General features: G+C 59.9%; 2 protein-coding genes across 3 annotated transcripts; one reads left to right on the top strand and one right to left on the bottom strand.

The window, feature by feature from the left end:
* Positions 1-81: 81 nt before the first annotated feature.
* Positions 82-5,420, bottom strand: CREB3L3 (cAMP responsive element binding protein 3 like 3). 2 transcript variants are annotated; one of them, XM_051769313.1, is made up of 10 exons: positions 5,209-5,420; positions 4,116-4,231; positions 3,778-4,033; positions 3,199-3,314; positions 2,435-2,563; positions 2,245-2,351; positions 2,072-2,140; positions 1,886-1,970; positions 1,195-1,291; positions 82-596 (listed from the first exon to the last, which is right to left on the bottom strand). In XM_051769313.1, exons 2-10 carry the CDS (start codon positions 4,227-4,229, stop codon positions 250-252), a joined length of 1,320 nt encoding a protein of 439 aa, XP_051625273.1. In that variant the 5' UTR covers positions 4,230-4,231; positions 5,209-5,420; the 3' UTR covers positions 82-249. The 2 variants fall into 2 exon arrangements, with proteins under 2 accessions (XP_051625273.1, XP_051625272.1); XM_051769312.1 differs by having other exon boundaries at positions 87-596; positions 2,435-2,566.
* A 1,834-nt stretch (positions 5,421-7,254) lies between these two features.
* Positions 7,255-19,652, top strand: MAP2K2 (mitogen-activated protein kinase kinase 2). The gene is made up of 11 exons (XM_051769317.1): positions 7,255-7,397; positions 8,564-8,774; positions 10,154-10,300; positions 10,816-10,893; positions 11,289-11,340; positions 11,442-11,566; positions 14,056-14,269; positions 14,950-15,014; positions 15,732-15,793; positions 16,408-16,453; positions 17,585-19,652. The coding sequence occupies exons 1-11, from the start codon at positions 7,312-7,314 to the stop codon at positions 17,693-17,695; spliced, it is 1,197 nt and encodes a 398-aa protein (XP_051625277.1). The 5' UTR covers positions 7,255-7,311; the 3' UTR covers positions 17,696-19,652.
* Positions 19,653-20,936: the final 1,284 nt, after the last annotated feature.

Genomic DNA, 20,936 nt, shown 5'->3' with positions numbered 1-20,936 from the left:
CTCCCGCTCCCTCAGCCCCGTCCTGAGCGACCCCTCATCCCTTCCACAACTTCCACTGCACCCAGGGGGCAGGAGCAGCCCCTTCCCTCCCAGTAAGGCCAATGGGGAGTGATCTCCTCTTCCAGTTCCCAGGCACAAGCAGGTCCAGCAGCTGGAGGCACGTCCCACAGGGGTCACCCCGAGGGCTCGTCCCGGAGGGGATGAGGTGCTGTGTCACCCCGTGGCGTCCCCCGTGGTCCCTGGGCGCTGCTAAAGCTCCTCCTCTGGCTCCAGCCCGGCGGGGTGGCCGTGCCCAGCTTTGGACCAGGCCAGCGCTGCCAGGCTCTGGTGTGACGTGGGGCTGTCCCCTGGCACGGCGTCGGTGCCGTCCCCGGCCCCGCGGCTCAGCCCCTCGGGGGCCAGTGCCGCCGTGTCGTTCCCGAGGGACACTTTGTTCCTGAGGGACACTTTGTCCAGGTGTGTGTGGCCACCGAAAGCTTCGTGCAGGGTCTCGGGGGGCTCCGACCACAGGGGCTCCCGGGGCTGCTCGTCCCCGGGCTGGGGCTGGCTGTGAACCACGCGGGAGGCGGCCGCGTTGTGCAGCGACCTGGAGAAAACTGAGCGCCACGGGGCGAGGGTCAGCGCCTGGGCTGGGACCCGAGGGCCTGGCACGGCCCTGGCACTGCCCCAGCATAGCCCAGTACAGCCTGGCACAGCCCCGGCACAGCCCAGTACAGCCCAGCTCAGCCTTGGCACAGCCCCAGCACAGCCCCAGTACAGCCCAGCTCAGCCTTGGCACAGCCCCAGTACAGCCTCAGCTCAGCCCCAACTCAGTCCCAGGACAGCCTGGCACAGCCCCAGCACAGCCCAGCTCAGCCTTGGCACAGCTCTGGCACAGCCCCAGTTCAGCCCAGCTCAGTCCCAGGACAGCCTGGCACAGCTCAGCTCAGTCCCAGGACAGCCTGGCCCAGCCACAGTACAGCCCAGCTCAGCCTTGGCACAGCCCCAGCTCAGCCCAGCTCAGCACAGCCCCAGCACAGCCCCAGTACAGCCCTGGCTCAGTCCCAGCGCAGCCTCAGGACAGCCTGGCATAGCCCAGTACTGCCCCAGCTCAGCCTGGCGCAGCCCCAGCTCAGCCCAGCTCAGCCTTGGCACTGCCTGGCACAGCCTGGCACAGCCTGGCACAGCCCCAGCTCAGCCCAGCTCAGCCCTCACCTCGCACTGGCCTGAAGTCGCCGTTGGGCTCGACCTTGCTGGGGGCGAAGGGGCTGACGGAGGGGAAGACGATGAGGGTGAAGGAGAGCAGCAGGACCTGGGGACAGAGGGGACGTCACCACACAGCGGTGGAGGGGACCAGGGGCTGGGCCACAGCTCCCAGGGAGGGGCTGGTGGCAGAGCCAGGACTGTGTCCATCCCTCCATCCCTCCTGGTGCATGTGCTCCTGCCAGTGCACTTCCATCTGTCCACCCATCCCTGCCTCATCCATCCCTCCCTGCCTCCATCCATCCCTCCCTGCCTCCAGCCATCCATCCCTGCCTCCATCCATCCATCCATCCATCCATCCCTGCCTCCAGCCATCCATCCCTGCCTCCAGCCATTCATCCTTGTCTTTCTCCATCCATCCCTTCATCCATCCACCCACCCATCCCCACCCTCCATCCCTCCCTGCCTCCATCCATCCATCCATCTATCCTTGTATCCTTCCTTCCCTTCATCCATCCATCCCTGCTTCCCCCTATCCCTTCATTCGCCCATCCCTGTCTCCATCCATCCCTCCAACCCTGGAGCATCTGTCCCTCTGCTTTAGCACACGGAGGGACCCCATCTCTCCATCCATCCATCCATCCATGCATCCATCCACCCCTTCCCACCCCGAGGACCCCGGGGGATTTGGAACCCCACACACCGCCAGGCAGGTTCCCGTCTGCGCCGCCTTGTTGCTCGACTGGACCACGAGGGCCTGGAGCTTCTTCAGCTGCTCCAGGAGGGATCTGGGAACAAGGAGAGCCCCTGAGCCCCCCAGGCCCCTCCAGCAGGTCTGGGAGTGAGGGGGGTGTCCCAACTGTCCCCATCCCACCCTGGGAACACCTACGAGTTCTGCTTCTCCAGGTGCAGGACTTTCCTCTGCAGCTCCTGGTTCTGGGCCGTGCACGCCGACATCCTGGGGGACAGGGAGAAGGGGCTGGGATCAGGGGGACAGCTGGGGGGGCTGGCTGTGCCCCCCAGGGGTGCCCCCGTGCCCAGGCTGAGGGGTGGGGTCCGTACCTGCTCTCCAGCCCGTCGATATATTCCTTCTTCTTCTTGCGGCTCTCCTGAGCCGACTGCTTGTTCCGGATCTTCCGCCGGATCTTCTTCAGCACCCGCTCCTCATACTGGGGGACACGAGGGGGAGTCAGGGATGCTGGGGATGGCATCTCCCCCACCCCACACCCTCCCCAGGCCTGCTGGGACCCACCTTGGTGAGGGGCAGCTGCGTGGGCAGGGTCACCCCCTCCTTGGCCAGCAGCTTCTTCTCGTCCTCCGTCAGCACCAGCTCCTGGAAGTGGCCCTGGTTTGGCCGGAGCAGGGAGCCGGGAGCCTGTGGCTGCTGTGGGAACAGGGAATGGTCACCCCAGGGACTGTGGTGGGGACAGGGGTGGGGTCGTGGGCCAGGGAGGGACAACCTCACTCCGTGGTGTGGGAATGGGGACAAGTGTGGGGATGGGGAGGGATGGGGGCAGGAATGGGGGGGATCGTGGTCCAGGAAGGGACAAGGGATGGGACCATGGGGTGGGAAAGGGGACAAGTGTGAGGATGGGGAGGGATGGGAGCAGGAATGGGGGGAGATTGTAGTCCAGGGTGGGACCATGGTGTGGGAAAGGGGACGAGTGTGGGGATGGGGAGGGATGGGAGCAGAAATGGGGGGGATTGTAGTCCAGGAAGGGACAAGGGATGGGACCATGGGGTGGGAAAGGGGACAAGTGTGGGGATGGGGAGGGATGGGAGCAGGAATGGGGGGGGATTGTAGTCCAGGAAGGGACAAGGGATGGGACCATGGGGTGGGAATGTGGGGATGTGGAGGGATGGGGCAGAAATGGGGGGGATTGTGGTCCAGGGACAAGGGATAGGACCCCAGTGTGGGGATGGGGAGGGATAGGGATGGGAATGGAGGGGATCAGTGTCCAGGAGGGGCCAAGGCTGCAGACAGGGAGTGCTGGGGACACAGGGACAGGGACTCACGTTGTCAGAGCTGCCCGAGAGCAGCAGGTCCTTGACGGTGAGGGCGCAGGTCGGCGGCGGGGAGACCACGGGCGGGTCCTGGCTCTCCTCCAGGAAGAACCCGGGGTGCCACATGTCTGGTGAGGGCACAGCAGGGCTGTGAGCGGTCCTGTGTCCCCCTCTGTCCCTGGTGTCCCTCCCCTGGGGGTGACCCTCCCCCTGCCACAGCCCCAGAGCTGGGCTGACTTGCTGCCCAGTCCATGACTCCGACTCTGCCTCCCCCAAACTGTTGCTCTGGTGCTGCCCCAGCTGCCCCCCAACACCCTGTGCTGCTCAGCCCCCCCAGTCCTCCCAAACCCCTCTCCTCATCCAGCCTCCCCCACCAACACCAGCCTGCCCAGTTCACCCCAGTTCTCAAGCTCTCCCCACTCACCAGTCCTCCAGATCTCCCAGTTCTCCCCAGTTCCCTCCAGTCCCCCCAGCTCCCCTAATTTCCTCACAAGCCCCAAGAGACCCCACCTGCCCCACCCCTCTCACCCCCCCCCAGTATCCCCAGTCCCCCCCCAGCCCCTCCAGTGCCCCCAGCCCAGTGTGGCTCACCCAGGTCGATGGAGACCTCAGGCTGCAGGACCCCAGACCCCGCTGGGATGGGCTGAGCCCTGCAGGGGTTGGTGTAGGGGTACAGGACCTCCTGGGGACCCCCGTCACAGCACCTGGGGGGGCTGTCGTGCTGGTCCGAGGGGGGGTCCTCGGAGACCCCACTGTCACTGGTGGCCGAGGACCAGCTGGGCGAGTCCGACGCCGAGTCCCCCGAGCCCAGGATGGAGCTGAGGAAGTCCTCGCTGTCCTGGACACGCTGTGGGGACACAGCACCCATCACCACAGGGCACTGTCACCCCGGGGTGCCCACGGGAGCCCCCCCAGCCCGGGGGTCTCACCCTGCCCTCGTGCCAGGCTCCCGGCGGCGTTCCCAGCTCCACCCCGCGCAGGATCCCGTCCTGGCGGTCGAAGAGAAGGTCCAGCAGGTCCAGGCTGTCCACGCTGGAGGCCATGGCTGGGAGGTGACACAGGATCAATGCCCAGCCCTGGTTTGTCCCCCGTGTGTCCCCCCTCACCCTGCACAAGCTGCACAGGCCTGGGGACACCTCGTGGGGCAGCGGGAGGGAGCAGGGAGCGGGTTTGGGGCTGTCTGTGCACAGATGTGGGCACAGCTGGCAAAGCCCTACATGTGTGGGAGGGAGAGAACAGGGTGTGGGGGCTCCGGGCATGGCAGTGCCCCCCCCCCCCAGCTCCTTCCAGCTGCTGAAACTCCCAAATCCTCTGTTTTTCCCTCCAGAATGACCCAGCCAGGAGCTCCCTGCAGGCACAACCCCCTCAGGTCCCTCAAGGGCAGGAGGGGCTTGGGCAGCTTCCCCCTCCAGCCCTGGCTTGGGGGTGACCACTCTGGGAGGGCAGGTTAAGCATTTTGGGTGGGAAGGGGAGGGGAGGAGACTGGGGAGGGGACTCATCCCCAAGGAGGGGATTCAGCCCCAGGGAGAGGACTCAGTCCCTCAGTGCCACCCCAGGCACTGCTCAAGACCCTGGATTCAGAGAGAGCCACCAGGCCAGTTGACCACTTGCCCACGTGGCCAATCAACCCACTGCCAACCCAACTAACCCACCAGCTGACCTACTGACCAAGTGGTTGACCAGTCAATCAGTGAGCCCATCAAGAAACAGTCCAAATGGTCAACCTGTTGGCCAAGTGACCAAAGGATGGACTGACCAAATAGCCAACACACTGACCGATGGACTGACCAGCCAACTCTCTGACTGATTGATCACCCAACCCACCACCCAACCACCCAACCCATCACCCAACTGCTCTTCCCAACCAATTAACCCCAGACTCAAGTGTCCTCCAAGCCAGGTTTGGGGACAGTGTCATTACTGGGACATCTGTCTGGCCAACCCAGACACGGGGGGGCTTTATTGCACCCTGTCCTTCACCCTCCACCCTGATGGTCCCACGGGACCTGCTGAGGGCCATACCTGGGTGAGATCCCACAGATTGTCCTCTCAACCCTCTCTGAGTGCAGGGCAGTGGGGTGGACACCGAGCCCAGCCTCCTCCTCCTCCTCCTCCTGTGTGATGCCCTGACCCGAGTGGCAAAGTTTAAACTCCAACTGCACAGAAATAACGTCCTGGATTGCGAAATATCCCCGACTGGGGCCGGCGGGATGTGATGGGAGGGAATGGACCAGTAACTCATTAGCCACATGTTTTTGTGCTCCCTTGCCAAGCAGGGCAGGAGGGGCCGGGGCTGGAGAGCGAAGTCCAGGTGCTATAATTACCCATGAACCTTCACCCACTTTTGGGGACAATTTCCCTTTTTTTTTTCGGGCAGGCATCTCGGCGTTAAATCACATTTGGTGGGCGTTGGGGAAAACATCCGGGGGACGTCAAAACAAACCTTGGGCCCCTCAGCTCCCTGTGGCCAAGGCTGGGCTGGGGCTCTGCTGCCTGAGCCCTCCCTGCCTCAGTTTCCCTCAGTGACCTTCCAGGGCCTGAAGGGGCTCCAGGAGAGCTGGAGAGGGACTTGGGACAAAGGGATGGAGGGACAGGACACAGAGAATGGCTTCCCAGTGCCAGAGGGCAGGGAGAGATGGGATACTGGGAATTCTTCCCTGGGACAGTGGTAAAGGGCTGGGATGGAATTCCCAGAGAAGCTGTGGCTGCCCCATCCCTGGAAGTGTCCAAGGTCAGGCTGGAGAAGAGAAGGCTCCAAGGAGAGCTTAGAGCCCCTTCCAGGGCCTAAAGGGGCTCCAGGAGAGCTGGAGAGGGACTTTGCATAAGGGCTGGAGGGACAGGACACAGGGAATGACTTCAAAGTGAAAGAGGGGAAATTTAGATGGGAAGGAATTGTTGGCTGGGAGGGTGGTGAGGCCCTGGCACAGGTTGGGCAGAGAAGCTGTGGCTGCCCCATCCCTGGAAGTGTCCAAGGCCGGGTTGGACAGGGCTTGGAGTAACCTGGGCTAGTGGAAGGTGTCCCTGCCCGCGGCAGGGGGCGGAACTGGATGATCTTTAAGGTCCCTTCCAACCCAAACCGTTGCGTAACTCCATGATTCCCTCATGGGTGTTTATGGCTGAACACGGTGAGGGGCCGTCAGCATAACACTGTCACCCGTGTCCCCTCCATGAGCTGTTCCCCCCCAGATTCCCAGGACACCTGGACCCCCCGGGATCCCCAAACCCCCCGGGACCCCCGGACCCCCCGATCCCGGGCTCCCGGGCGCAGGGAGGGGCCTGCGCTGACTAAGGCTCCGTGTACCCCAGGCGTGGCACAGGGACAAGGCCACGGCCCCTTATCGGCCGCCCCACGGCCCCTGACCGACGGGGCAGCGGCTGCTCCCTGGTTTATGGCCCCGCCGAGACCGGGCAAAGGGCGCCCGGGGCTGTGAGGGGTCGCCCCGTGATGGGTCCTGGAGTCGGGCAGGGAACGGGCTGGGGAGAGGCAGGGGGGCTCCTGCTCGTTGCTGGCTCCCTAATTAGTTAATTAACGCCCCTCACACGGCGAGACCGCCGGTACCCCCCCGTCCCTCCCATCCGGCCGCCATGGCCGCCTCCTTCCCCGCCGCCTCAGCGAGATCTCGCGAGACTCCACCACCCTCAGCCCCGCCCCTCCCGGCCCCGCCTCCGCCCTGCCCGTAGTCCTGTCGAGGCTCCGCCCCCCGACCCAGGTCACACCCCCGTGGCTCGGTCACGCCCCCCGGAGCACCGGCCACGCCCCCATTTCCCCATCCGTGGCCTCGGCCCCGTCCGCGGTCCCGCCCCTGGCCCCGGCCCCCGGCGCAGCCCCCGAAGGCCCAGTCCCGCCCCCCAGAGCCCTCGTTTCCACCCCAATAGTCCCGTTTATGGCCCCGGCCCCAACCCGTGGCTCCGCCCCGTTCCGTGGCCCCGCCTCCCGGCTCCCTGAGGCCCCGCCCACCGGAGCCGCGCGTCCCCGCCGCGCTCGACCCGTGCGAGGCCCCGCCCCCATGCCCGTCCTCGCCGCTGATAGGCCCCCTGCAGGCCCCGCCCCCCCAGCGCGGCCCCGCCCCCGCGCGCCCCCGCGGCCGGCGCGCCCCCGCGGCCCCAGCGCGGCCCGGCCCGGCCATGCCGGCCAAGAGGAAGCCGGTGCTGCCCGCCCTCAACATCGCCCCCAGCGCCGCCGAGGGGCCCAGCCCCGACGGCTCCGCAGAGTGAGTCAGGGCCGGCAGGGAACGCCCCAGCCGCGGGGGGGGCCGGGCCTGGCAAGCGGAGCGGGCCTGGGGGGGGGACACCGGGCCTGAGGGGGACACAGCGCCCTGGGGGGGACACACCGGGACAGGGGGGGGACGGGGACTGGGGGGAGCCGGAGCGGGGCGGGCTGGGGAGACCGCAGCACAGCGGGCACTAGGCCTGGGGGGCCGGGCCGGGGCGGGGACGGGGCCTGTGGGGGGGTGGGACAGGTCTGGGGGCGAGCAGGGAACAGGCTTGGGGGGCTGGGGACAGGTCTGGGGGACTGGGACAGAGTCGAGGGGACCGGGAAGGCCTGGGGGATTTGGGACAGGCCTGGAGGGGCTGGATGGGCCCAGCCCGAGGAGGGTCTGGGGTTGGGTGAAGGGTCAGGGAGCCAGGGCTGGAGGGGGGGTTGGGGGCAGACGGGGGTGGGGTGGGCAGGGGGAGGCTGGGCTGGTCTCTGGGCTTGCTGGGGGGTACTTGGGGCCTGGGGTGGGAGAGAACCGGGCCTGGGGTGTGCAGGGAGCAGGCCTGGGGACACAGGTTGGAGCTGGGAGGGGGTCCTGGGGTTTGGAGGGGGGGGATTTGGGGCATTAATGGGGGCTCAACAGACAGGACGTGTAGAGGGGACAACAGAGCTTCATAGCAGAGCACTGGGTGGGAGGGATGGGGTGAGACCCTCCCGTGGGTGAGGGGGGGACAAGGGGGTGGGCAGCAACTGGGAGAGAGCAGCTGGAGCCCTCAGCAGGTGCTGGGGGAGCACAGCCACCCCTTTGTGCTCGGGATTTGGGGCTGGGGGGGCTGCTGGACCCCTTGGAAAGCCCTTCTCGTGTTTCTCAGCGAAACCCAAGCTTGGCTTCCCGGGACAGGGAGCGGTTGCTGTGCTGCCTCTTTAAGGATTGAAGGATTTTCCCTACTCCTTGGGCTCTCCCAGAACAGCTGACTGCTCCAAAGCTCCTCTCCAGAGATGTGTGTGTTGGGCAGGGATTGGAGCCGGGCTCTGCCTCTCCCTGGAGCTTTGCTTTAGCCCTGCTGCTCTGCCAGGGGGCTCAGGACGTGTCAGGGGATGGTTTTAAGGCATTCCCCTAAAAAAATGAAACCTTTCCCCGCTGCTGAGCGTGCTCCCATCTCCTCCTCCTCTCCTCAGGGCGAACCTGGTGGACCTGCAGAAGAAGCTGGAGGAGCTGGAGCTGGATGAGCAGCAAAAGAAGCGCCTGGAAGCTTTCCTCACCCAGAAAGCCAAAGTGGGAGAGCTCAAGGACGATGACTTTGAGAGGATCTCCGAGCTGGGGGCTGGAAACGGCGGCGTGGTCACCAAAGTGCAGCACAAACCCTCAGGGCTCGTCATGGCACGGAAGGTAACGAGGGGCTGGGCAGTGTCTGGGGCTCTCCCTGGTTCTGGGAGGGCTGATTTTGGTTGGATTCTCCCTGTCTTGGTTGGATTCTCCCTGTTTGCACCCTCACCTGGGTCAGGAGCACGGTCCTGGCAGCCCCCAGGCGGGTTTTACATGGATCCTGTCTCCGAGTCCTCCTTTGGGAGAGGCCTCTGCAACAGATCCCTGGGGTTTGGACACCCTGGTGTGAACACATGAGGTTATTTTTTTTCCCAGTGAAGCTGGTTTTGATGGATAAACTGGCCAGAAGCAGTTGGAAGGAGATCCCTTGAGGGCTGGAAGTGGCAGAGGGAGGGATGGCTTTGGGATATATGTTCCTCACCCCTCACCACCAACTTAACAGGTCCCAAAGGTCATTCCCAGCAGTGACTGATTCCTCTCAGACTTGGATTTATGGGGAGCATCTTCTGCTGCAGTAGAAAATCAGGAGATGCTTCGTGTGCCTGCTGGAAGAGGCTTGGCGGGAGCAGCACAACTGCTCCAGAGCCCCTGCTCCCTCCTGCTCATGATCATGGAATCAGAGCATGGTTTGGGTTGGAAGGGACCTTAAAGCTCACCCAGTTCCACCCCCCTGCCATGGGCAGGGACATCTCCCACCAGAACAGGGGGGTTTCCCTCCCCACAGCCGCGTTTACTGACCCCAGAAGCGGCCGCTCGTTCTCGTGCAGAACCTTCACGGGGTTGGGGTTTGGTTTTTTTTTTCTTCTTTTTCCTGTGGTTTCCTTGATCTCAGAGCACCTTCTTACAACACCTACAAGAGCTTGTGAAAATGGTCCTGTGTGTGCTGAGTCAGAGCTGCTGAGATCAAACCTGTGACTCGTCTTTCCGCTCCCGTCCGGTGCAATCCCGGTCGCGGCCTTCCCTTCCCTCGCTGACAAGGGAGCTGAGAGCTCTCCCTCTGCCTTCATCATGGAATCACAGCCTGCCTTGGGTTGGAAGGCACCTTAAAGATTGTTTCATTCCACCCCCTGCCACGGGCAGGGACATTTCCACTCTCCCAGGTTGCTCCAACCTGGCCTTGGACACCTCCAGGGACGGGGCAGCCACAGCTTCTCTGGGAAATCCATCCCAGATCCTCCCCACCCTCCCAGGGTGGAATTCCTTCCCAATATCCCATCTAACCCTGCCCTCTGCCAAGTCATTTGAAGTCATTCCCCTTTGAGCTGTCACTTTATCCTCGATATTAACCTGCAGATGGGATAAATTCTGTTCCAAAGCAGAGCTTCCCTTTATTTTACCTCTCCCAACACCCAGGACTTGCTCACACGCTTCACGTGAGTTGTCCTTTTTTTTTCCCAGGTGTTCCACCCTGACTCCCTGCCCTGTTTTTTCTTTCTTGGCAGCTGATTCACCTGGAAATCAAACCTGCCATCAGGAACCAGATCATCAGGGAGCTGCAGGTGCTGCACGAGTGTAACTCCCCCTACATCGTGGGGTTCTACGGGGCCTTCTACAGCGACGGGGAGATCTCCATCTGCATGGAGCACATGGTGAGAGCAGCTCCTCCTCTTTCATCCTTCCAAATTCCATCTCCCCTGCCAGCTTGGGGCACTGGCAGCTGTGCTGGCTCCTTGCTCTGCTCCTGGTGGGAGCCACAAACTCCTGCTCGGGCCTGGAATCGAGGGGGGGAGAGAGAGAGAGCGACTTTTGGGGAAGAGGAAGCAGAGGTTTGGGGGTTGGCCAAACGGAAATGTTGCCAACCCACCGCCCTCCAGAGCCTGCTGAGAAGCTCAGTGAGCACATTCTGCTGTTTCTGGTGGCAAATAAACACTGTTTCTCCTCCAAATCAGCACCAGCAGCATCATCCCTGCGTTTCCACAAAGAACCAGGGGAGCTGGTAGAAAACCAGCATTAAAAATGGTTTTCAAGTGATAAAGTCAAACTTAGATCAGCAGAAATCTCTCAGTGCTGAGGATGCTCTGTGCTGCTTATCCACCACTGCCCAGCTCTTGTTTTCCTGCTGGGAATTGGCCCGTGGGTCATTCCCAACGTTCTCCCATTTTAGGATGGTGGCTCTTTGGATCAAGTGTTGAAAGAAGCCAAAAGAATTCCCGAGGAAATCTTGGGCAAAGTCAGTATAGCGGTGAGTTGTGGTGGCTCCTCAGGCCTCCAGGGAGGATTTCCTGGGAATGCTGGGTTTGCCTTGGGAAGCTTTTTGCGTTTCCCCACATGCACTTCCCAATCCTGACCTGGGGCAGGAGGCTAGTGTTGTGTGCCAGAGGGAAGGGCAAAGCATATTCCCAAGCACTTTTCCCAGCTCCAAGCCCTTTGGGTTCCTCTGGGTGGTGTTGAGGGGTCGGGAGAAGCTTTTTTTGGGTGGTTAAGCCAAGCTCTGGGATGGGCTCTGTGTGATAAACTGCAAACCCTGAAACCTGTGTGCACCACGGGGCAGTTTCCTCCCCCTGCAGCGTGTCCTGAGGGAGGGAAAGCTCTTCCCTTCCCAGCTCTGATCTCATCCAGCCTCTGGATTCCTCCCAGGTTTTACGAGGCTTGGCGTATCTGCGGGAGAAGCACCAGATCATGCACAGAGGTGAGAGGAGAGGAACCTAAAAATAGCTGCTCCTGCAGTGCAGGAGCCCCTGGGGGTGTCACCCCCTTCACTCTGCCCTCCTCCCTGGCATCTCTTCCCAGATGTGAAGCCTTCCAACATCCTGGTGAATTCCCGAGGGGAGATCAAGCTGTGTGATTTCGGGGTCAGCGGGCAGCTCATCGACTCCATGGCCAACTCCTTTGTGGGAACTCGGTCCTACATGTCTGTAAGTTCCTCCCAGATGGGTTTTTTTGGGGGGAATTTGGGTTCAACAAAACAGAACCGGGGTGGGGATGGTTTGCTCGTGGCTTCGCTCTGAGTTTCCACCCCCTGGTTTGTTTTGGGGTGAGCCTTTGGAAGTGGGAGAAGCAGAGACCTCCTCATCCTCTCAAGGACTTGGTGGCCTCTCAGCTCCAGCCTGTGCTCCCCAAGCACGTGGAGATGCACAGGGAAAGACATTTCAGATCCTCCAAATTCCAGGCATGGGGCAGCCACAGCTTCTCTGGGAAGTCCATCCCAGCCCCTCCCCACCCTCACAGCCTGGAATTTCTTCCCAGTATCCCATCTATCCCTGCCCTCTGGCAGTGGGAAGCCATTCCCTGTGTCCTGTCCCTCCCTGTTTTATTTTAGTGCGTTTTTGGGGGGTTCAAAAAATCCCCTTCTGCGTGCAAAGCTCTGTACAAAAACTGGTGCTGATCCACCCACCTCCTCTGGGGGTAAACAGGGGTAAAACCACTTCAGTGCAGCTGGGATTTGGTGCAGGCTACTGGGAAATTAAAGCCAAACTGGAGCCAGCCAGTGAGAGTGAATCCAGAATGGATTGTGCTGGAAGGGACCTTAAAGCCCATCCAGTCCCATCCCCTGCCATGGGCAGGAACACCTCCCACTGGAGCAGGTTGTTCCAAGCCCTGTCCAGCTGAAGAATTCCTATGAGAGAGCACCTGCAAGAACAAAACTGGTGCCCAAAATTCAGGGGGTGGGTGGGGATGTCGGGGCAGGCCCCACACTGCACTCGAGCGCTCAGGTCTGAGCTGCTCTCGTATTTTGGGAATGGTTAGTCAAGTCCAGTTATAGTTAGACTGGGGGCTATTTAAAAATAAGATCCCCTTTGCACCCAGGCACTGGCTCCAAGCTGCCTCGGAGCTGCCAGTGGGGATGACTTGCAGGGATGGATTTATTTTTAATTTTTTTTTTCCTCTCTCGACTGTAAGAGCCTCGTGTGGACTTTTTGCCCCTGGATGTGAAACAGGGATGAGCAGGAAAATAAAACTTTTGTTAATCAGCTAGATTTCAGCACACAGAAAGATTCCTGCTGTGTGTTCCACGTTCCCAAACATCAGCAGCTGTAAATGCTGCTGAGCTGGAGCTGTGGATGAGGTGCTACAAGTGCTTTATGTCTGCACATGATGCTTCTTTTCCATCCTCTTTGCCCATGACCCTTTTGGGACCGCCCTTTCCCTGGAAGGGTGGAGACTTGGAATGGAGAGACCATTGGGATATCACAGAATCAAGGAGTGGGTTGGGTTGGAAGGGACTTTAAAGCCCATCCAGTCCCACCCCCTGCTGTGGGCAGAGACACCTCCCACTATCCCTGGTTGCTCCAACCCGGCCTTGGACACTTCCAGGGATCCAGGGGCAGCCACAGCTTCTCTGGGAATTCCATCCCAGCCCCTCCCCACCCTCACAGCCAGAAATTCCTTCCCAATATCCCATGTATCCCTGCCAGTGGGAAGCCATTCCCCCTTGTCCTGTCCCTCCATCCCTTGTCCCAAATCCCTCTCCAGCTCTCCTGGAGCCCTTTTAGGCCCTGGAGTATGAGTCTCATCCATTTAATTCCAGCACAGGATATTTATGACCCTGAGTGCTGATATTCCAAGTCAGTGGATATTCCTGTGCTCTCTGTGTGTCAATATTCCATGGCAGTGGATGTTCCTCTGTCAATATTCCATGGCAGTGGATGTCCCTGTGCTCTCTGTGTCAATATTCCATGTCAGTGGATATTCCTGTGCTCTCTGTGTGTCTGTTCCATGTGAGTGGATGTCCCTGTGCTCTATGTGTGTGACTATTCCAAATCAATGGATCTTCCTCCATCAACATTCCCAGTCCTTTGATGTTGTTGTGCTCTCTGTGTCGATATTCAGTGTCAGTGGATGTCCCCATGCTCTGTGTTGATATTCCATGTCAGTGGATATTCCTGTGCCCTGTATGTGACTATTCCATGTCAGTGGATGTCCCCATGCTCTGTGTGACTATTCCATGTCAGTGGCTATTCCCATGCTCTGTGTGTGACTCTCCCAAGCCCATGGCCGTTCCTCCCTCGCCATTCCCAGCCCGCTGACATTCCTGTGCTCTGTGTGTTGATATTCCATGTCAGTGGATATTCCTGTGCCCTGTGTGTGACTATTCCATATCAGTGGATGTCCCCATGCTCTGTGTGTCAATATTCCATGTCAGTGGATGTCCCCATGCTCTCTGTGTTGATATTCTAAGTCAGTGGATGTCCCCATGCTCTGTGTGTTGATATTCCATGTCAGTGGCCATTCCCATGCTCTGTGTGTTGATATTCCACATCAGTGGCCATTCCCATGCTCTGTGTGACTATTCCACATCAGTGGCCATTCCCATGCTCCGTGTGTGACCATCCCAAGCCCGTGGCCGTTCCTCCCTCGCCGTTCCCCGCCCGCTGACCCCGCTCCCGTTGCTCTTCCCTTGCAGCCCGAGCGCTTGCAGGGCACTCACTACTCGGTGCAGTCGGACATCTGGAGCATGGGGCTGTCCCTGGTGGAGCTGTCGATCGGAAGGTACCCAATCCCCCCGCCAGACTCCAAGGAACTGGAAGCAATATTTGGCCGTCCTGTGGTGGACGGGGCGGAGGGAGAGTCCCACAGCGTCTCGCCGCGGGCCAGGCCCCCAGGACGCCCCGTCAGTGGTAGGGGCTGTGGTGTGACTGCAACCAACACCTCACGTGTGGGGGAACGAGGGGCTGGGGGCTGGGAGAGCAGCAGGAGGAGGAGGAGGAGGAGGTTGTACCGGGAAAGGAGTGGTTTTTTTTTAGGGAAGCCGCCTTGGAACTGAGCTCGGAACGCCCGGGCGAGGCAGGCGGGATCCGGGCGTGCGTGGGGAGGTGGAGGTGGCATCCCAAATCCGTCCTTTGCACCCTGCTGTGTCCCCTCTGCTGGGAATGAACCACTTGGAGGGGCACTGCCACAGCCCCCGGCGCTCCCCCGACAAGTTCCTTTCAAGCCTGAGGTGGTTTTTTGGGAAGAGCTTTGCTGGGAGCTCTCACAAGAGCACCAAAGGACCACCAGGGTTCCGAGGAGGCTCTGCTGGAGCCACTCCCTTGGAAGCAGAAGGCACCAGCAGCAGCAGATGGTGCTCTCCAAGTGCTCCGAGCTAGGAAATAAATCTGGACTGTGCAGGCCTGGTGAAAGAAACCCGAAATTTCGGAATGTGGTTGGTTTTCTCTTTAACCACAACTCGGTTCCCCGGCGAGTCGCCTCTGCCTCTCCCAGCAGGAGTCCCACAGGCACGGTCTGCACACAAAAATTTAAGTCCTTTGCTGTCCCCAGACAGTCCCTGACCACTGTTTTTGTCACCTTCCCCACGCAGGCCACGGGATGGACAGTCGGCCTGCCATGGCCATCTTTGAACTGCTGGATTATATAGTTAATGAGGTGGGTGTTTGTTTTCCACGGGCATTCCAGAGGTGCCAGAGTGATGTGTCCACTCTGTTGAGTCAGGGTGGGCTTGGGAATGGTTGTTAGTCGTGGAATCCCGGATTGGTTTGGGTTGGAAGGAGCTTAAAGCTCATCCAGTGCCACCCCCTGGATGGCAGGGACACTTTCCACTCTCCCAGGTTGCTCCAACCTGCCCTTGGACACTTCCAGGGATGGGGCAGCCACAGCTTCTCTGGGAAATCCATCCCAGTCCCTCACCACCCTCCCAGGGAGGAATTCCTTCCCAATATTCCATCCAACCCTGCCCTCCTTCAGCTCAAGGCCCTTCCCCCTTGTCCTGTCAGACTCATGGGGGTGGAAGGAGCAGTTTCCCCTTCCAAGGGGATGGGAGTTGACCCCAATTATCATTTCTGGGTTGTTTCATCAGCCCAAGGCGGTGCCAGAGCTGGGATTTGTGAGGCTGGAGAGGGAATTGAGAGGCTTGGATTTTGATTTCCCAGCTCTGGCTGGGATTCAGCAAGGGGTCCCCCCCAGCTGTAGGGTGAGCTGGAGTAGCAGGGTAAGGAATGGCAAGGAGCCATGTCCTGGTTGGAAAAGCAGTGAGGATGAGGATGGTTGTAGAGCACTGAGCTCACTGAGACTGCAGGTGACCCTGGATTTTTTGGCACATTAACCCCACAGCGATGCAGGAAACCCTTCTCCTTCTCTCCACAGCCACCTCCCAAGCTGCCAAATGGAGTTTTCACGCAAGATTTCCAGGAGTTTGTAAATAAATGGTAAGGATTTCATCTCCTGGCTGGAGGGGGAGGCCTGTCCATGCTCCCTGACAGCCCTGCAAGCTGCTGCTCCACCCGAGGTGTTCAGCAGGGCTCTGGGTGATCCCTCCCTGCCTTCTCTGCAGTGCTGTGCTGGCAACTCCAGCCTCAAGAAGGCTTGGAATAAAAGCAGTTTATCTGGGGGGATGCTGAGCAGGATCCCAGCTCCTTCTAAATCTGGCAAGGGGGGGATGGTGGAGCAGATTCCCGGGGCTGAGTCACCCCAGAGGCACCAGGAACACACCAGCCCTTCTGGTGGGGTGGGGGGACACCTGAAGGTGCTGCCACAGCTCCCATTAAACCAGGGATTGGATGTTACAAGGATCACTACTAATTCCTGCCAAGCTTTGGGGCCTTTTCTCCCTTTGCAGGGTGCAATTTATCCCCATGGAAGACACGGATCCCTGGGCTCTCCTTGGGAGCTGGGCTGGTGGGGACGGAGCCAGGGAAGGAGCCAGGGGGCCCAGTGGCTTTGGGGGAAGCTGGAGACCTCTCTCTATCCAGCCTGATAACCACTTTTCCCCCAGGGAATGTCTCACATTGATTTTTTTTCTCTCTTGTCCTTCTCATTTCAGCTTAATTAAGAACCCGGCGGAACGGGCAGATCTGAAGATGCTGATGGTGAGTGAGGGGGGCAGAGAGAATTTTCTTCCTGCAGGGGGGGTGGCACCAGCTCTGCCAACTGCTGCCCCTTGCCTCTGATGAGCCTCTTGCTCCAAAGGCTGGAAACTCCCAGGGCTGAGCTTTAGGATGAGCCAAATGGAGGCAGGGAAGAGGGAGTGACTCACCCACCTTTGGTTCAAAGGCGCTGATGGTATCGGGGAACCACCCGCCTGTCCGGTGTCTGCTGAGGTGCCTGAGCCAAACCTGGCTCCTCACCCGGGCAGGTGGATGTGAGTGAGGGCTGAATCCGAGCTGGAAATGGGTGCTCACATCCCAGGAATCCATCCATGTCCTGGGCTCATCCCACAGCCCGGGGGAAGGAGGGGATTCTGCCCCTCTGCCCAGCTCGGGTGAGACCCCTCCTGCAGAGCTTCCTCCAGCTCTGGGGCACCAGCAGCCAAAGGATGTGGAGCTGCTGGAATAAGTCCAGAGGAGGCCACAAAGATGCTCCAAAGGCTGGAGCCAGGCTGGGAGAGCTGGGGGGGTTCACCTGGAGAAGAGAAAGATCCAGGGAGACCTCAGAGCCCTTTCCAGGGTGTAAAGGGGCTCCAGGAGAGCTGGAGAGGGACTTGGGATAAGGGATGGAGGGACAGGACACAGGGAATGGCTTCAAAGTGAAAGAGGGGAAATTTAGATGGGATGTTGGGAAGGAATTTCTGGCTGTGAGGGTGGTGAGGCCCTGGCACAGGTTGGGCAGAGAAGCTGTGACTGCCAGACCCTGGAAGTGTCCAAGGCCAAGGTGGGGAAGAGAAGGCTCCAGGGAGACCTTGTAGCCCCTTCCAAGGCCTAAAAGGGCTCCAGGAGAGCTGGAGAGGCACTTGGGGTGACAGGCCAAGGGGAATGGCTTCCCACTGCCAGAGGGTGGGGCTAGATGGGATATTGGGAAGAAATCCCTCCCTGTGAGGATGCTGAGACCCTGGCACAGGACTGCAAAGAGCAGCTGTTTTCCCAGCACCAGCACCCTCTCCCCTCTCCAGGGTGTATCCCACAGCACAAGGGCTTTGCTTTGGGAGGCGGGGAGGGTGCTCCTAACCCTGTTTTTGGTTTTTGTTTTTTTTTTTTTTTTTTCTCTCTCCCCTGTGCTTGCAGAGTCACACCTTCATCAAGCGCTCCGAGGTGGAGGAGGTGGATTTCGCGGGCTGGCTGTGCCGAACGCTGCGGCTGAACCAGCCCAGCACACCCACCCGCGCTGCCGTGTGAGCCCCGCTGGCACCGCAGCTGCCTCTGGCACCACCTCCTCTCCTTCCCTCCTGCCACAGAACTGCCCTCCTTCCTCCTCCTCCTCCTTTCCCAGCCCTCTCCCCCGACTCCCAGCAGCCAAAGCACCGACCCTTCGGAAGTGTCTTCATCGTCCGACCCCCCCTCCCTCCCTCCCCGGCCCGAGCGGGGTTGGTTTCTTTTGATGTGTGTGTTAAAGGGGAGGGGGTGGTGTTTTCCAGGCCTCTGCTCCGGCTCTGGAGCTCCTGACACTTTGGGAATTGTGGTGCTGCTTGTGTTGATTTTTTTTTTTTTTTTTGGTTGGTTGGTTTTTTTTTTCTTTAATTCGTTGGGGGTTTTTTTTGGCGTCGTGTTCGGTTGAAAACGAGAAGGTAACGGGGTGGGGGGATGTGTGGGGGCTGTGGGAGGTGGTGGCAGGGGATGGGGAGGGTGATGCTTCATCTCCTCCCTGCTTTTCGCTCCCGGGGTGGAGAATCGGCGGGATCAGGAACGGAGAAACCCTGTCTGGGGTGGCCCAAAACGGTGTCACTGCCCTGCCTGGGGACAGGGGGTGGTCTTGGGGGGTGATTTATGGAGGAGACACAGCACTGGGCTCCTCCTGCCCCTCAGAGCAAAGACTTGTGCTTTTTTGTTTGGGGTTTTTTTTTATTATTATTATTATTTTCTTTCCTGGTTTTCCTTTTAAACGGTTGTTTCCAAGCCTGGTCTTGTCACGTGCTTGGATGTTCAGGGAAGGGGCCGGATCCGTCGGAGGGAATCAGGTGGGAGCTGGGGGTGGGCAAATCCCCCCAGGGCTGTGGCTCCCACTTTTCAGTGTCAGGATGAGGGCAGAGCGTGGATTTTCCTTCCCTGGCTCCTTCCAGCCCGGAGAGGTGGGAGCAGAGCCTGCTTGGTCACCGTGGCCGTGCCCAGGATTTGGGGTCCCTCTCCTGACCCCACCAGGGCACAGGGAAGGGTGAGCCCCTGGTTTTCCACCTCTCCCCCATCCCACGGGTGGCCTCATCCCTTGTGGATGTGGCAGAGCTCCAGAATTCCCTGTTGGAGCCCCCCCTGGAACTCCCCTGGGCCAGTGTGGGGATGAACCCACCCAGCCAGACCTGCATTATCCCAAGTCCAGAGGGTTTTCCAAAGGGCTGGAATGATCCCTCCCATCATGGACCTTGCAGGGCCCCATAGCTGAGCCCCCACCCCTTCATTTCCCTCCGTGTGTATTTTGGGGTGAGTCACTCCCCTGCTCCCCCGACCCAGGGCTCTGAGACCCCCCCCAAGCCTCCCCTGAGGATTTGGGATTTTTTTTGGGGGGGGGGGTGTTTTCCTTCTTTTTTTTTGGCTGTTTTTTCACCCAGTCAGGCTGGCAGGTGCCAATCCCCTCTGCCTCTGCTCAGGTCCCACCACTGCAGCCCCCCCCCCCAAAAAAAATGAAGTGCCAGGGCTTGGGAACCCCAAACCCTTCGTGTACCTTTTCCTTCCCTGTTTTCCAGCGCTGGACGAAGGCACTGCCCTGCTCAGGGCAAACCTGGGGGGAGGATACCCCACATTTTTTGGGGGGAATACCCCAGATTTAGGAGGGATACCCCAGTTTTGGGGGAGGGGGGGGCACACCCCTGATTTGGGGGGGTTCTGTGCTTGCTGGCTCAGCTCACGCCCGGACAAGTCACTCCGGAGCTCCAGGGTGCTCAATGTGATGGGATTTTTTTTTTTTGCCTCTTATTTTCTGTGGGAAGTGGGGAAGAGGACAGTTCCTAAAGATTCGGGCTATTTTCCATAGGTTTTGGTGCTGGGTTTTGGAGGAGGAAGAGGAGGAAAAGGAGGAGGAGAGTTTGGATGGAGCGGTTTGTTGGTGCAATTAATTTTTTTTTTTTTAAACTCGATATTTTCATCATTGGGGGGGAGAGGGGGGGGAGGAGGGGAAATAATAAATAAACGGCACTTTACATTTCCAGGCGTTTTCTCTCCTTGGTTGTGCCCTAAGTGCCTGGAATTCCAGCTGGGAATGATGTCACTGACTGGGTTTGGGGAACGCTGGGATGCACCAGCAGCTCTTCCCACGCTGTCCATCGGCTGCCTCCAGCGGAAACAGGAGATACTGGAATTATCTTGGCACAGAGGCAGCCCTGGATGGGATGGATGTGGAATCCCAGGAGCTAAATCCCGCCCCGAGGGAGCCGGGATGGGCTTGGGAATCCTTTGGGAGAGGGGAAATATTTGTGGGTCTTCAATATTTTGGGGTGAGCAGGAGTGGGGAGAGGCCGAGCTGGGCTCTGCTGGGAGAGCAGAATTAACCCAAAAATTGGAAAATAAGTTGATTTTGCGAAGTTTTTTGTGCTGTGAGTGGTACTGGAGCTCAGGGGGTGACACTGGGCACCTGCCACAGTGCCATCCCTGATGCCAGGCTCCTGCAGTGACACTTTTTGGGGTCCCATTTTGCCATCCCTGATGCCAGGCTCCTGTGGTGGCACTTTGGGGGGTCCTGTGGTGGTACTTTGGGGGGTCCTGTGGTGGCACTCTTGGGGTCCCTGTGATGTGGCACCCGATGCCAGGCTCCTTCTGTGACATTTTTGGGGGTCCAGTGGTGCCACCCTTGATGCCAGGCTCCTGCAGTGGCACCTGTGGTGTGGTACCCGATGCCATGCTCCCGCAGTGACACCTTTTTGGGGTCCCATGTTGCCATCCCTGATGCCAGGCTCCTGTGGTGGCACTTTAGGGAGTCCCATGGTGGCACTTTGGGGGTCCCTGTGATGTGGTACCCCATGCCAGGCTCCTGCAGTGACACTTTAAGGCTCCTGTGGTGGCACTCTGGGGGTCCCTGTGGTGTGGTACCCACTGCCAGGCTCCTGTGGTGGCACTTTGGGGGTCCCATGGTGGCAATTTGGGGGTCCCTGTGATGTGATACCCGATGCCAGGCTCTTTCTGGGACAGTTTTGGGGGGTCCCATGATGTCCTTGACCCCAGGCTCCTGCAGTACCACTTTTAGGGGCACCTCCTTTGGCTTCTCCAGCTGTTTTGGGGTCCCTGGGGGTCTGGGGTGTCCTGCAGAGACCGGGACGAACTCACTGCACCCATGGGAGGTTTGGGATCACAGTGGGGGGGTCCCGTGGGGGTCCCCGGGGTGGGTTTGAGCACAACTCCTGCGCCCCAGCACCATTTTGTGGGTGCAGGGAGGAACAAGGGCTGGAAAAAGGGGCACCCCAAACCCCGCTCCCTTTGTGGGGCAGGATGGGGG

Source organism: Manacus candei, unplaced genomic scaffold, assembly GCF_025592945.1.
Source record: "Manacus candei isolate 608988 ecotype Guabito, Panama unplaced genomic scaffold, ASM2559294v1 h1tg000106l, whole genome shotgun sequence".
NCBI lineage: Eukaryota > Metazoa > Chordata > Aves > Passeriformes > Pipridae > Manacus > Manacus candei.
Note: the sequence above shows the minus strand (reverse complement) of the source record. Positions and strands in the feature narration are given on the sequence as shown.